The 17,060-nt window shown below is 41.0% G+C and overlaps 1 protein-coding gene across 1 annotated transcript in view; it reads left to right on the forward strand.

Annotated features, from left to right (window-relative positions):
- PCDH15 (protocadherin related 15) overlaps positions 1-17,060 on the forward strand; it is a 1,631,248-nt gene that overhangs the window by 1,331,975 nt on the left and 282,213 nt on the right. The window contains exon 17 of the mRNA XM_057308638.1: positions 13-145. Coding sequence (XP_057164621.1) covers positions 13-145 — 133 coding nt within the window. The remainder of the gene's footprint in view (positions 1-12; positions 146-17,060) is intronic.

Raw genomic sequence — 17,060 nt, forward strand, 5'->3', positions numbered from 1 at the left:
CCTTCTCTGCAGGCACTCCATCTGCACGGTATACATTGAAGTGCTTCCTCCAAATAATCAAAGCCCTCCCCGCTTCCCACAGTTGATGTACACCCTTGAAATCAGTGAAGCCATGAGGATTGGTGCTGTTTTATTAAATCTACAGGTATGCTTCTTGTTATATACAGAAAGCTCTATGGAGACAACCTTGAAGGCTGATGGGTCTGTATTTGTGTGTGGGGGGGGAGATTCACATGTCTGCTTGCACTCTGGTATAGGAAAATTCCATCTGGAAAGGAAAATGGGGGTAATATGGTTGGAGAGTTTCCTCGGCTAATCTGTTTTATTGATTGCCGCAACTGAAGGACTAAAGTTAGCTGGTAGGGATTAGTTGCAATCATTACAAGACAGAATGAAGGGATTGGAAACATGCACTTGAATATTTTGTACTTTGCACCCAAAGAGTCTGCAGCTGACTATTATGTTCTGTCTCAAATTCCTTTGCCCAGCAGGATTTAGTTTTGCTGCAGTGTGGTATAGAGAAAATAGCTTGGGTTCACAGACTGACAGTAGGCATTCTAGTCCTGAGGCAGACAACTTCATTCTGTGGCCATGGGCAAATCTCGTAGTTGCTGGGCCTCATTTATTCATTTACGTGAAGGGAGGAGGTTTTGCTGATATTTCCATTTGCAGATCCAGATTCATGGGCATATGAGTTACTTGCTGGATGATTGCTTGATTTTCACTGTTTATACATTGCTGACTGAAGCACATTTGGCCAGAAATGGTTGTATCTTTAACTGAACCTACTAGTTGGGCTTCATGTGGTGTTGATCACTGTCCCTCACTCTAAGAATCATCACACGACACATCACTTTACCTGTGGATGCTCAGAGGACAGGGGACTGAACTTCTGGTGGTGTTACACGGGAACAGCTGAGCTCGCTAACAAGAGTTCGGGAAGCTGGCCTTGAAGGGTAGGACAGATAGATGTGCATGTGACACTTCAGGAAAATCCCAGCATCAATCTTTACCACCAAAGGAGGTGACACAAGGCCTAGTTACATCTTGCCCACCTCCCATTTGAATGCAGACATGCTCTTACCCAAAGCCTGATGAGGTAAAAGTGGTGATTGCCAACAAATGTTTGAGCTGGAAAGGATGTGAAAGTAATGAGACACATCAGCCTCATGGTCCAGACGTGGAAAGTGAACCCCGTGGAAAGTAACTGGGGCCTAGATCAGTTGACTGAATTTTCATCATTTCCAAAACAAGGTTCATTCTCTTAGATCCCTCTTAGTACCCGAGGCTGCCAGAACTTTGGCAATACCAGATAATTCTCTGTGCCTCTGCTCTAATATCTATTTGGTTGCTTTTCCCCAGGTAACTACAGAGACTTTGCTTCTGTGGTTCATTCACTATTAAAACATGTGGGAAATAAAATTATGTGACGGTAGACATCTTAGCAACAAGGAAATTTGGAGTATTTTCATGGACGAAATAAAAGAACCCCATAGTCTCTGAAAACCAAGCATGAAGACAAGTGCATTTAATGGAATAATGAAAATCTCTCTCTCTCTCTCTCTCTCTCTCTCTCACACACACACACACACACACACACACACACACAGATTTATTTGTGTAAACGAGAAGAAAAAGAAAATAAATTCTAGATTTATGAGATTCAGGCTAAGAAACTTTACACGTTTTACGTTTAAATATTCCTTCAGAATGTGCCTTTATACGATTTAACTTTCTATGAGGTAACATAATCTTACTTATAAGATGGCCCTAGGTCTCATTTCAATAAATCCCAGAAAGGTCCATGAACCATATTATGGGAGAATAACTCTACCTGTGAGTTGAAGATGGAAAGGAATTGGTCTTTTTCACATCTCAAATTTCTCTACTGCAAAAACTGAGCAAATACATGAAATGACATTTCTAGTCACCCTTTCTGCTTCTGGTAGGAGCAAAAGAAAGGGTGCCAATTGCAGTGGCAGTCTCTATGGGAAAGAATGAGGGTGTCATCATCAAGGCTTTTTTCATAAGCCATCAGCCATTCCCTTTTGCTCCTGATCAACTGAGATTGAATTTAAACTAGTGACCTAAAAGCTGAAAAGCTTCTACCAAATTACTCTCCCGGAGACTTCTAATAACAGAACACATCAGTGGTTCTTCTGGCTCTGTCCTCCTCTCTTTCACACGCTGCACTGCCCACTGCTGACTCACTGCTCAATTTAGAAAGACAGGATTTGTGGAGAAATATATTTTCAAAAGTAACAGCAGCCTGGTTTCAGAATGATCTGTTTTGACTGAGATCAAAGAGGTTTCTTCTCAGAAAACAATCCTTATTTCTCCTCTTCCCCTTCCCCTTCTAAGTATTTTCCTTTCATTCTGTCTCAGAACTGCTGGGGAGGCTGTGATTTTTCTCAGCTTATTAAGGCTGTCCTGACTGCCTCCTGTATCCATGGCATTCAGTAGAGGAGAATGTGAACCACAGCTCTGCTTTTCCAAACTTCCTGTGCTGAGCAGGTTTGGCATTAGGTGGCGTTTTTTTTCTTCCAGAGTTGGTCAGATCTTTCTCCAAAGCATGATTGTGCATCACCCCCACTTGCCAGTGAAACCTACTCGAGGTGTGTGCCCCAGCTTTGCACTGGGATCATGGGATCATGGGATCCCCTGTGCACAGCTGTCCCCACTGTCCCATCATGTCCATTGGTAGTCTGAAATCAGCCATGGTGGGCATATTTATGCTACAGAAATTAGCAGGTGCAACAAACCAGTACCTTTCACTCCCTGCACAGCTAGTTGTTAATCTTGACCACTTGATGTGGAGCCAGTTTCTTCAAGGACTTAAGTAACTAGGATGTGTTAACTTCATCAACCTCGTCCGTCTTTGTCCCTCTGAGATTTTGAAATCCCCTCATACCATCACCATTACCCTGGTGCTTATATAAAAATAATAATAGGTAACACATGTGGCACTTAATGGGACACCTGCCTTTACAGATAGCTAGGATATAGTCTGTACACACTCAAAATTTCAACAATTTGTGACTGAGAAGGGTTATATCTCATTCCTACTGTATATCCACCATGAATTAGTTCCACCTCCATCCTCCATCATTCGCCCCACGTCAGAATGAAGGGGCAGCTTCTATGCAGAGCAGTGTTGTTCTTCTGACAGAGTGAAAAGACAGGCACAATAAGCCACAATTTGGATCTTAATGCTTCTCCTGGAAGTGACACCTAACCCTACTGCCCGTGGTTTATCCACTAAACCCAAGCACAGGCTGCTGCTGAGCTCCATACCTCAGGTATGCATGATCCTCGTGTGGGAGACATGCACTAACTGCGTGGCTACTCTTATGTCAAGAGCTGTGGGTTCTTTGGTTTGTCACTTGCCTTCTACGTTATTGCAGGCAACCATTTTGCTAAGCGAGTTTTTACTGCCAACCCTAATTCCCATGATGATAGCTTCCAGTAACAGTTTCCTCACCAGCTTCCAGTCTCTTGCAAACACGCTATTTATTTTCTGGGTGTTCATTAGGCACACTCCGCCTTTAACTGTCAAGTTGAGATCAGTTAGGATTGCTAGGTTTATATTGCCGAATTCCAGTCAGTGCCATACTGTATTCAGTCTTCAGTCCACAACCCGGCTGATGAAGTGGCCTCTGTCTAGAACAAGGGATCTCCTGAGGGCAATGTTTGCCATAGGAAACACAGCAGAACAAAACAAAACCCAGTTCTTCATTGTTACCTCCAAGTGAGGCATGGAATAACTACCATATTTTTCCCCCATTGGCCAAAGCATTTCATATGACTACTCCTGAATTAATAAGTCAAGAATGTATAATCTTCATGTAGGCAAATGGCTCTACAGGTTACAATGCAAAGCTGATGTCAGTGGAACAGGGATGTCTTACTTTCCCTAGAAAGGGACTGCCAATATTTTCAAAATATTGACTTTGAACATTAAAATCTATGAATATATATGCAGTCTATTAACTTTCATATAAATAAAATAAGTAAACAAAAACTTCAGCACCCACATCTTTCCCCATTTGATTCTTATAAAAACCCAAAGCAATTGGAGCTATTACCATTGTAATTTTACAAATGGGGAAACTGAGCCACACACACGCACACAAAAATAGATGATTCTTTTCCCAAGCTCAATGTGCTCAGAAGTTGTAAACAAAGGACAGAAAACCTAAGCAGTCTGGTTAAACATTTATGCTTACTTGTACCACCCGCATGCCTATACTATTCCCATGGGCTTGACTCTCTCTGCAAACCCTCCATTTTCTGTCGCTTACCCTGCTCCAGCTGTGGAGGGTGGAGAGGTACTGCTCCCTCACTGAGGCCACTCTCTAGTGTGGCTGCCACCCATTGCTCCACATTCAAAAGTCTCCAGCTGTTCATCACCCTCCCTGCCCCCACTGCAGAATGCTTCCGATTTCACTTTCTAGACCAAGAGAAAATGCGTATTCCCTTTACAAACAACTTATTGATAAACAATCTTTTTAGGACTAGCTGATTCATTCATATATCACATAGTCCATTCTTTTGTTTGTTTTTTTTTAAGATTTATTTATTTACCTTAGAGAGAGAGAGAGAAAGAGCGCACACATGCATGGGTGACAGTGGGTTGAGGGACAGAGGGAGAGAATCTTCAAGCAGACTCTCTGTTGAGCATGGAGCCCAGTATAGGGTTCCATCCCACGACCCTGAGATCATGACCTGAGTCAAAACCAAGAGTTGGTGACTGAACCGACTGAGCCATTCAGGCGTCCCACATGGTTTTCTTAAAGACAAAACGTTAAAAGTTAGTTGCCACAATACCAAATCCTGCATCACATCCATTGTTTCTAATAACAAATAAAGACATTAATTTAAAAAAATTGGTTGATTCAGTAGAATTTGATAAATCAGAGTGTTTAACAAGCTCTCTTAATTCAAATTATTGTCTCTACCATAATACTTCTCAGTTATTTATTAACTTTTATTTTTAATTTTTCACTTACAAGTTGTGATGCATTAATTGTTGGAGGTCAGCTACCTTAACCTGCTAAAACACAGTTCTGTGTCCTCGGCTTCTGTATAATGCACCATAGCATTGGGTCACCACCCTGACCTAATACGTAAGTGGGTATTATCTTTATTCTCTGACAGATGAGGAAGCAGAAACTCAGACACAGCAGGGTTTGGGAGCCAGAGTAGTTTTTTGGGTTTGTTTCTGTTTTCATTTTCTTCCCTTTGACTCCTAAATCAGGACTATACTATATCATATTATTTTAGTGTAAAAGCTATAGAAAACCTATGAAATTTTCTTTTTTCCTATGGGACGGTGGGTGTCTTTTATATTACATAAGTTTTGTGTTTTCCAAAGGCTAATTTTATGATGTTTATGAGGATAAAATATATGACAGGTTGAAGGGAAGATCTAATTTATTTCAATAGTCTCAGGAAGAAGCAATTAAAGGAAATATTGGGTATTTTCCTCTCTCACATAGAGGTTATAGATAGAATATGGATTATAACCTGCATAAAGCACAGTTAAGTAAATATTAAATTCCCAGATCCTACCTCAAAAAATTCCTGGTCCTTAGTAGAATACTCTCCAGGAATCCAGGTAGGAGAGACCCCATATGGCTTTGGAGATCTTTACCATAGAAATAGTGAGGGTGCCTTTTTTGGTGCTCTAATGGTTGCTGGTCCAGTGTTTCTCTTAGTCCAAGACTGAGAGAAGACAATCTGAGAGGAAGAAGGGGAGATTGGCATCCAGAGCTCCAACTGAACAGCTGCTGGGACTTGAGTCCATGCAACGGCCCTGGGCTGAGGACACTGTAAAGAGGTGGGCAGTTGGCAGGAGGACATGTGATGCCCATGTTGTAGGTAAGAGGATCCTGCCCAGGGCCATAGAGCTCAGAGTGGGGGCTCCTAGGTGTAGATAAAAGTGAAGGGAACTGCAGCACGTGGAGAAGAGAGACATGCATGCAAAGATGTACAACAAAGGGCCACCAATGGAGCATTAGGCACGAGATACATCAGCATGTCCCAGGCACCACCAATCCCTAGGATGGCTGCTTGGGATCCAGCCCCGTTACAGTGGAGTCTGCTGGTGCCAGTTCCTCCCACACTGGTCCTCATGCAACCTCCTTTAAGTCCCTTTAAGAAACATGTTTTTCCCTCTGTAACCTCTCTATCCCAGCGTCAGAGGGGAAATGAGAGGAAGAAAGACGAATAGGAGTGAGAAAATCACACGCACTCGAAGACTCTAGAAAGGAAATTGGTTTTAAAATAAAAAGGAAGGTGTCATATCAGGAAGAGTTAGGAAGTTTTACTAAACGGCAGGTTAGTAAAAGACAGTAGACTTGTAGAACCAGACATGGCTGAAGGAGTCAGCTCTATGACAGAAGGAGGGGTGAGGGACATGACAGCTTGAGAGCAGCCTGGAAGAAATGAAGCCATTTCATTTCTTCTCCAGGAGATTGCTTATTCAAACTGGGCATAGGATAATGCAGAGCTGAACTTTTATACTTACAGCAAAAGCCCACAGGAAGGGAAAATTTCAGAGATTGCGTGGAGGTGCAGTTCTGTAGCATTTGACATTTAAATCAAGCCTCTCTGGCCCTGCCTCTTCTTCATTTCTACACTTCCCTGCTTGTCTCCTTGACCGAAGCGGAAAAGCGTATGATTCTCTAGGCTTTGCCTTCATTTGTAACACAGCTCGTTCATGGTGGAGCACTTAGTTTCTTGCATACTCTATAAACAGTGTCTAGCCATTGGCTGAGAGCTTATGCTTGACTATAAAGAACGAATCGTAGTCATAGGGGTGCCTGGGTGGCACAGTGGTTAAGCATCTGCCTTTGGCTCAGGGCGTGATCCCGGCATTCTGGGATCGAGCCCCACATCAGGCTCCTCCGCTAGGAGTCTGCTTCTTCCTCTCCCACTCCCCCTGCGTGTGTTCCCTCTCTCGCTGGCTGTCTCTATCTCTGTCGAATGAATAAATAAAATCTTAAAAAAAAAAACAAAACAACAAATCGTAGTCATAAACAAGTTGTGAATTAAATGATCCATCCACCTGTTGCTGGTGAGGTCATCCCAAAGGAAAGTTCAAGTATATTTTACAAAATGGTTAACAAACACACACGTGGGAATAGAGTAAAAGTTATTACCCTTCTTGCGCAAGCTAAGTTCCTTGAGGAGTAAAGATTTGGGACCAGGGAGAAACAGGTGCTGGCAATTGTTCCTTGATTTAAAATGTCTTTCCTCTTGCTGTCAGCTTTTGCTGTGACACCTCTATTTCTGAAAATGAGTTGTATTGAAAACAATTTACTTGAAGTAATGCCCGTGTTGATTTTTTTTAAAAAATGCATAACGGCATAGCTTGACAACTCTAGCCTGTGGGCAAAGTGACCTGTTTGTCTGCCTGGTAAATGGAAAATGGTTTTTACATTTGTAAAGGTTTGTTGATAAAATGTAAACCAATAAAATAAAGTGGCAACAAAAAATAAACAAAGAATAATATGCAGACACCATGATATAGCCCACAAAGCCTAAAATTTTTACTGACTTTTTACAGAAGAAAAAAAAAATTGCTGGCCTCTGCATGTACTGTGAGTAGTCTTTCAAAAACAGACCAACAAACCAAAAAACCAAAAACAAAAACAACACTCACACACATAACAGGGCCCATCCATTATATTGAAATGAAGTGTAAAGGTGCCGCTAAAGGAGATAAGATATGATACGTCTTTATAGTCCTAAGACCTAGCATTGGTTTCATATAGTAACTTGAATTGAGTATATTAAATTTAATTATTTATACTGCATCAGAATAATCTTTTATCTAGCTGGGTCTCGGGTGAGCTAGCTGAAAACAGAAGCAACATTAGTTACCAAGGTATTCTGTGTGTTTATAGATATTCGGGTTAATATTTGTGTGTCAAATAAATACTAGATGAATAAAATAATGGAGACCAACATACCCTTTAGTGTAGAACAGAAAGCAGAATTTTAAAAGCTTGGGAAAGAGAGGGAGATTATTGTCTTTGGGTTAGGGAAGCCCAGATGAAATGGATAGCATGTAAATTGCATAGCTCAGTGCCAGAAATAGAAAAAAGAAAGTACTTAGCTAATGGTAATTATGTTTATTCCTATTCATTACCATTCTTGTTTTTCTGTTAACTCCCACTAAGATTTGGGGTTTTAATAGTGAGCAAGAAGTTACCAGGCGTTTGGAAGCATGAGTAGGAAAGTGTACTGTTGATGAATACGGGGAACTGGATGCATTGCAAAAAATATATTCACCAGCTTTATGCTTTTACTAGTTCTTCCTTTGAGAAGAAATGGTTCTTGCAATTTAGAGTACAGAGTGACACCTTGGCAGCCCAAGAGGTAAGTGGTTAAGAGATCAATATTAATAATAATATCAACATCTAATTTGAATTGCTGCTGTTATCCAGGAACTGCTCCTAAGCATTTGAAAACTTCCTTGTCTTTTGTACATTTAACAAAGCAGTGCAGTAGTTTATCCAAAGTCCAGGAGAACGTTGCTGCAGACTGGGGATCCCAAGTCCAGCTGCAAAACCGGAGAGTCAATGCTCTGCCTGTCCCGAAGACTGGGGTGCGCTCAGTGCCCTCAGCTCCAACTTGTAACCACTTCAGCAGCAGAGTAGACCTGCCCACGAAGCTCATGCCGCTTTTCTTTTTAAGATCTGCTTGATCAGACTTGATTTTATTTTCTTGTGGTTGCTTCTTGCTTCTTCACAAAAGTGAAGGATACTATTATATAGGTAATGACCACTGATGCTGGGAAAACTTAACTTAGTCCCTGCTTTAAACTTGCATCGTGAGCTGACTGGCTGCTGCAGTTTGAGCGACTTTGCTTTTCCTGGCTTCTCCTGCCCAAAGCTGCAGTGGCTCGTGAAACAGCTCAGACACAGGTAGCGGGAGAAAACAGAAAGCCTAGGGTGCCTGGGTGGCTCAGTCAGTGAAGCATTTGCCTTCGGCTCAGGTCATGATCTCAGGGTCCTGGGATCGAGTGCCATGTTGGGCTCCCTGCTCAGCAAGGAGTCTGCTTCTCCCTCTCCCTCTGCTTGCCACTCCCCCTGCTTGTGCTCTCTCTCCCTGTCAAATAAATAAATGAAAATCTTAAAAAAAAAAAAAAGAAAATCCCAGAAAGCTGTGAGAAGCAGCCCAAGATGTTGGATGTTGCACATTTTGTTACTTGAGGGGAAAAGCATACATTTTTCTGGTGAAATGCCCCGGGGAATGAGTGTAAGGCGATGCTGGGTCAGCTTGCCACCTGCAACCCCCTTTCATCTTTATGCATCCTTCTCCTTGTTAATAGTTTCAAAAAGTGGTACAATTTAAACTATACACCTCGAGGAATTATTAATTTTAGTCCTGAAGAGAAATGCCCGCTGCCTTGATTTGATCTGGAATTGATCCATTTCCAGAACAGTTTGAAAGAAATGCAGGCCATTGTAGAGCCTGCCCTTCCGCATTAACAGGTCCTGTCGGAGGTGCTAATTCATTTTTCTGACATCTTTCAAATGCTCTAGAAGGTTTGGGGGTTCTTTCTTCTTTTTCTTTTTTGATGAATATTTCTTGTAAAATAGGATTTTTTTCCTCCGAAGATGATAGCGGTTTATGATTCATGGATGTGGCGCGGCTGGTGCGGGTACAGTGTGCATGAATCGTGAACCCCGGGCTCTGGGATCTACAGTGTCATTGATATTATGGGGATCACCTCGGATCTGTCACTTGCAGATTTGCTCTGCTGTCATCAAAGAAGCTTTCCTGATGCATTCCGACCCTTAGTGTTTTAGTGCGTAGATTAACGCCGCAGAGTGCACTGAAAAGATGACTGTTTCCCCTCCAATGTAGTAATATATAGCTTACTCTATTTAGTAGGTTTCCCTGATTTTGATAAGTATGAGAAAGGAAATTCTCAATTATTTTTCTCTTTATTTTCGGGTCAGGTGGGGGAGAATACGTTTTCTTGTCTTTCCTCACGCTAGATTTCAGATGGCTCTTTCGTCATTAACATTATCTCAAACGAATAACACCCTTGTGGACACACCTAGGGAGGTGGAAACACACCACTAATACTGGTCATCTGGTCCCAAAGTATAATTTATATTTTGAATGAAGAATAGATACCTGGATGGATAGTCAGACAGACAGACAAATTTTAGAGAGAGAGCGATGTCTCCCAATGCCAAGCAACTAAACATTAAATCTGATTTGCAGTGCTAATTTTCTCCTTTAAAACAGATGTTCCCCAAAAAAGTTTAGTCCCCTTAACACTATGGAATGCATATTATCTGAAATGATTTTTCATCTAGGGGCATATAAAGCTGTCAAGAGTGAGAAAAACATATTTTTAAATGTATTCTCTATTCATAGGCATGTCTTCCTCTTCCCAAACAGTAATTTGTCCCCTGTAATTCCTCCGTAGTCCACAATATGCTTATAGGCAGAAAGCCAGAGAAGTGTCAAGGAGGACAGGGAAAAGAGATATCTAGGTCTGATACATTTAAAACAGCTGGCTCCTAAATTATTATTTTCTTGACCCTTCTTTCTTCAAGAAGGAAATAAAAATGATTAAAAAAAAAAAAAAATATATATATATATATATATATATATATATATATATATATAAGCTCTTGCCCCAGAAGAGTTATAGGCTATACATTTTATCTCATACCTTATTTATCTCTTATATACATATATATGAGATGTGTGACTTAAGTGCATTTGTTAGTGGAGTTAGACTTGACTTCTGCCTCTGACTTATGCTTTAACAGGAAGTAGTACATATAAAAAATGGGTGAAAATAATCTTCTTGACATGGTGCACAAAATAAAGCCACAGGGGTGCCTGGGTGGCTCAGTCGTTAAGCATCTGCCTTCGGCTCAGGTCATGAATGCAGGGTCATGTGATCGAGTTTCACGTTGGGCTCCCTGCATGGCAGGGAGTCTGCTTCTCCTTCTCCACTCCCCCTGCTTGTGTTTCCTCTGTCGCTGTCTCTCCCTCTGTCAAATAAGTAAAATCTTTAAAAAAATATATAAAAAGAAAGAAAGAAAGAAAGAAAGAAAGAAAGAAAGAAAGAAAGAAAGAAAGAAAAAAGAAATAAAGCCACATTCTCCAATTCTCTTAAAAATAATTAAGGACCTAAAATCAGTTAACAAGATAAAATGGTCTTTCCTGATACCGCCGAGCATGAAGCAGAAGTGCTGTGGCTGATTGCACAGATGGCTACCGATGATGATCCGCGGTTTGTGGGGTGCCCCGAGGCAGAGATTCACTGGCAAGGAGACAGGCTCTACTGTGGCACTTCTCCTGCCCCATATTTTCATCAAACCCTTGGATGAAGACTTTTATAGCCTCTTGTTACCACGCTTTCCAGTCTCTCTGCACCTGTATTTGTATATTTTGTTTTTACTTCTGTGATTAAAAATTACCCCCCTTGTGTCTCTTGAAACTGTCACTTGCATACTAGATCAGTGCTTCTCAAAGCCTCAGAAATAAAGGATGCTTCTAAGTGAATTACTAGAAAAAAAGAAATAGGAAACCAACAAAAAAAAAACCCCACAAACCCATTTTCTTACTATTAGATTTGACAGATATAAATTACCTGTCAAATCAGTTATTTTTTTTCTAAACTACTATAAGTTCTACTCTAGAGGAATTTACTCTAAATTCCTTGTATCATCATGATCCGTAATAACCACTTTGCAGAACGACACTGTGACCTTGGACCACACTTGGAACAGCGCTCAGGACTGGCTACTAGTTTGCAAGGCCCAGGGCAAAGTGAAACACAGCACCTTTTTAAGTCTGAGTGCTTTGCGTTGACCCAAAAGCACTCTCCTGGATTCCGCCCGCTCTGGGCTGCTCAAGGACGTTGCTTCACAATCACCCTTTTACCTTCCTGCATTATGAACAGTTCCGGCACTATCCGGTCCTTTCCATCGGCATCAAAATCTGCAGTGGCATTTCCCAATTAAAGACAAGCAAACAAACAAAATGTCCTTAATACCATAACCTTCTCCAGCTACTTACCCATTTCTGTTCCTCCCTTCATTACAGAAGCTACTCAAAGCCGATACCCAGGCTGGCTTGAAGAATGTCTTGGTCAGATTCCCTGCTGTTCTCTGATGACCACAGTAAAGTCAGGATTTCAATCACACCAACCACTGATGTGGCTCTTTTGGTCCCAGTGTTTATTCCATTGCTAAGTGAATCCCCCATCTTCCTGCCCATCGATAGGCAAGGTGATATGGAGTGGATAATCCCTTCCTCATTTAGATACATATGTTTGGTTTCCAGCACACGACAGTGTCCTTGGCTTTTCCCCGTCACCCTGGCTGATCCCATTTCTGTCAACTCTGATGGTTCCTCACCATTGCCCTGACTCTTAAAAGTTGGAATGCCCCAAAGTTCAAGCTCCTAACCTCTTCTTTTTCTATTTACGTTCACTCCTGGTATTAGTCCATCCGGTCTCATGGATTTAGGTTGTTATATGTTCATACCTCTAATTCATATCTCCACCTTAGCTCCCTGCCCTAAAACTCTAGACCCATGCCCGTCAGTATGTTTTGGGATGTTAAATAGGCATCTGTCTTGAGTCGAGTTTCCAGAGAAGATTCATCCGCACATGTTTATTAAAGAGTGTCTTTAGAATCAAGTCCTATGGAAAGGAGAGGGAAACAAGCAGAATTAAGTTTAGGGAGAGTGAGCTTCCTCTGACCTCGTGGAAAGCTCTAGAGCTGAGAGCCCTTTAGAGTTGGAAGGTTGGCCCTTCACACACCTGCATGCATGAGTTGGATGCAGGTTGCCTTAGAAACCAGCTTGGCCTTCACATGGCGACTCTGTTCAGATGGACCAGTATCTGAAGTCTCTCAAATAGGGCTAACAGCTGAAGGCTCTCAGTTGGTAACATTTCTAACACATGGGGGAAGAATTACATCCTTGAAGGGGGATTTGGGAGGCATATCATAGTGTTATCACACAGAGATGATAAAACCCATCTTATTGTTGATTAAATCTGAAATGAGGCTCTGGGGCATGCAGCCTCAAGATGAGGTAAAGGGGAATGAACGAGTTGAGCATTTTCTGAAAGAAAATACGGTAGGTGTAGTAAAGCAATGAACTGTAACACACGCCCTCTAGAAATGCCAAAAAAATTAAAAACATAATTTTTTAAAACTATTTGAATATATTCAGAAGGGGAAGAACACATTTTAAGAAGATTCAGCTTAGCATTTTTCCAGAGATCTTTCCCCCTGATTGGAATACTTGCATGCCTTTACAAATGAATCATTGCCATGCTTTTCTAAACATGGGAATGCGAGCGTGTGGGAGGGGTCGTGCAATGCAGAATTTCAGCCCAAGGTGATAGTGCTCCTGAAACAGGGAAGCCGGGTCTCAGAGGGCGGTGGTCACCAGAGCAGAGAGGTCGACTGTGAGATCTCTAACTTGAATGGAGTTTTATGGGCAACTGCTGGGGGAGCGTATGTAGTAATACATCCCTACTTTGGAGATCTGAGCAAGAGACACTTCATCAAACTTTACATCAGAAACCAGGGATGTACTGTATGGTGACTAACATAATATAATAAAAAAAACATTAAAAAAAAAGAATAGTTAACTGGAAAAAAAAAGAGACACTTCGACCTTTATTTCCTCTTTACTGCGGTGTTTCTAATCTTTGGTCTTATTTGTATCATGTCTCCCAAAGCCATGGGGGACTCTCTAGTTTCCTAGATGGCAGCCAACAGAAACCCCTTAGTCTCTTTCCACTGGATTTTGTGGAAACATTGGAGACATGTTTTCGTCAACCCTTTCTTGTAAAAGATCTTTCAACCAAAGTTTATAACTAGAGTATGAAAGTGATGAGTTTCATTCACTACATACTAGAGGACTTTGTATGATTCAAAGAAAAGTTTACCATTTTTAAACTGCTTGATAAAAAGAGTTTTGGGGTTTCATTTTTTTTTCCCTTTAACTGACCAGAATTAAACCTGCTCTTCCTAAAAGTTAGATTTAAAAAGAAAAAAAAAAAAGATTGATTTGGAATGTGGGTTTGAATGTGGGATAACATTTGGCTGAGCAACTCTTTGATACCAACTGTTATTATAATAGCAGGAATCACTATTACCTTTAGTGACTTGGCAATAAAGGGTTCTCTGCACAGTTTTGTAAATAAACCTCGGTTTATTGTATGCCTCGAAGCTATTTATTGCTTCACACACTGTCAGCTACTGTTGATTAAAGCTTCAGTATGCAAATGCAGTTATTTCCCTGAGATTTTGATAAATTAGAGAAGAACAGGAACAGTGTTTCTGAGGTATACTTGATAAACAGCTAATAGGTGTCAGTTGTCTAGAGAAAACAACAGGAACCAAATTGATGCTGAGAGGTGCCCATGGTGATTCTCCCCTTAACTGCCTGGAATTAGCTGATTTGGAGCTAAGGAAACTTTTTTTTTTTTAAGATAAAAAGATAAACACTATTTGTTTTGGAATAGTTACTTAAGGAAACTGAAGAATTCATTTGCATGTCTCTTCTTGTATATTGAGTGCTTTTTATTTTACATGGATTCACAAAATCTTGTAGCAGTTTGAAAAAGAAAGTGAAGGGAAAAAGTCTTCTTTGCTCTGATCTTCATTCACATACCTGCCTCACTCCACACACACACACACACAAAGACTTTTTTTTTTAAAGCTCCAGATTAAGAAAACATACGTTTCATAGACAGAGGCAGAATTATCTAGCAATAAAAATTAACTCAGCTTTGCAACAGAGTCATTCCCTACTACCTACCCCCAAACAAAAGTAGGTAATTTTGATTTCGATAAACAAATGATTACAAAGAACAGCAAGGCTTGATTGCGTCTACATGTCTCCTAATTTAACCAGCATGAGAAGGGTGATTTGAATCAGAAGTCACCTTCGTGAGTCAAGAAAAATTCAAAGATTGATGCCAACAATAGCAAGCTGAGAAGACCCAGCTGTTTATGCTTTCTCTTTCCTCGTTTAATTTTATTTTTACAAATAATATGTATATATTCATAAGTGCAATCATACTGCACACTCTATTTCTTTTTTATGCAGCTTTCTTTTTTATTTCCTAGTTTTGCTTCACTTCCCATTCCCTACCTCCTTTCCCCCCGGAATAACTCCCTAGCCCTTCTTCATGAGAGAGCTCACATGAACCCGCTGGAATGCATTTAACCATATTTTCCCATCCCGGTCATATGCAATCGTGTAAGATATGTAAGTGTGTGTGTATAAAGGACATACACACATGATACACATAGAGGTGATTTCGCCATTGTCATCATATACATACATTTATTTTACGTTAATTTTTCCTTTGAAATGATATAAGCCTTGACAGAAAAAATGTGGTATCAGACAAGAACGTTTGAGAGTAAGTTCCCAGCATGCTGTGCATTCACCAAGTACAATTTCCAGTTCCCACGAAGAGTGCGGTCTGCTATGTAACCACCACATCACGGTAGAAATTGGGGAGTGACTGTGATGCGTTCCTACAGTCTAGCCCTGTTACTCCAGTCAACCTTGCCGATTACTCTTGTAACATCCTTTACGGCAAAATGACCGAAGCCAGGATCGCTTGTGCTTCATACAGTGTTCATCTTCCTCTGCACCAATCCTGCCTTGATGCTATTGAAGATTTGCAGGTAGCTTATTTTCTACATTTTCCTTCACTTTGGGTTCGTTGATGTCTCTCAGTGACTGGTTCAGTCATGGGTATTTCCTCAGGGGTATCCCTGAAGTGATCATCTCATTGCCTCCATCAGATAACAGAGGGTTTACAAGTGTCCCATCTACGGAATGCTGCTGTTGATAACCTGACCTAAGTTGCACCAGCCTTCAAGTGTGTGGAGGACTTACCTTCAGATGATGCAAATGGTCTTCCCTTAGTTATCTTCCCTCATTATTTTTAACATCTATTGATGTTCTTTGGCTGAATTATTATTATGAGTGTTGCCAAATAATGATGATCTAATGCCGTCATCTCTTCGACATTGGTTAGTTGGTATTCTGCTAAAAGAAAGGCTATCTTTTCTCCCCCGTGTATTTATTCATTTATTTATCAATACCAATGTGAACTCAAAAATTTATCTGCTTCAGTTGATTATAAACCATGACCATCATTATTTATTCTGATGCTCAATTGTCCCAGAATTAGCCTTGACAAGCTCCAATGAGCAGGCTCTTACGTCGTTTTCGCATGGTCCTGTCATGTTTTGAGCACCCATTTTAGACTTCTCTTATCCCAGTCCTGGATCTAACTATTTCTCTAAAAAGCTCTGGTTTCTTTAAGTGGGGGGTGGCATTTAGAAACCCAGATCTGAGAGCACAGAATGTTCATGGCTCTTGGCTGTCTCTGCTTCCAGGCTTTCTCAATGGCCAAAGCTGGCAATGTATGTACATATGTCTGTGTGCACACATGAGTGTATTCAAACATACACACATGTTTCTATACATGCCACATGCATAAGTGTATATGATATATACACACAGGTTCATTTGCATCTGTATTTATTTATGCCTGTGTATATGTGCATAGCATGCATATGCATATCATATGTAATGTGTGTATACATTTTATGGATTATGAAATATTACATATATATAAAGCCATTAGTTCACACTAATAACTGTCACAATGAGAAAACTGGTTCTCTTATCCTTAATATATTTACTTCTTGAATGTAACCAGTCTCCTCTTGACCCCCATGTCAATGTCCTCCTCACCCCACTCATGTTCTGGTGCCACAAGCCTGACTGTCCCTCCTCTTCTCCAAAACAGATGCATTCCCCACCCTACATGGTCTCCGGCGTGCTGTAAACACCTTCCCTACCGAGTCCAAACTTCAGCACATCTCACTACCACCTGCTACCATCACACACTAAATGGTCGCTTTCTTCATTCCATTTGTGCTGTGATAGTCTACAGGAGACTGATGTCCTACCCCTTCCCACGCAGACGGCCTCATGACCTCATAGCTCAACAGCCCACAGCATGCCAT

This window comes from Ursus arctos, unplaced genomic scaffold (assembly GCF_023065955.2).
Source record: "Ursus arctos isolate Adak ecotype North America unplaced genomic scaffold, UrsArc2.0 scaffold_7, whole genome shotgun sequence".
Classification (NCBI taxonomy): Eukaryota; Metazoa; Chordata; class Mammalia; order Carnivora; family Ursidae; genus Ursus; species Ursus arctos.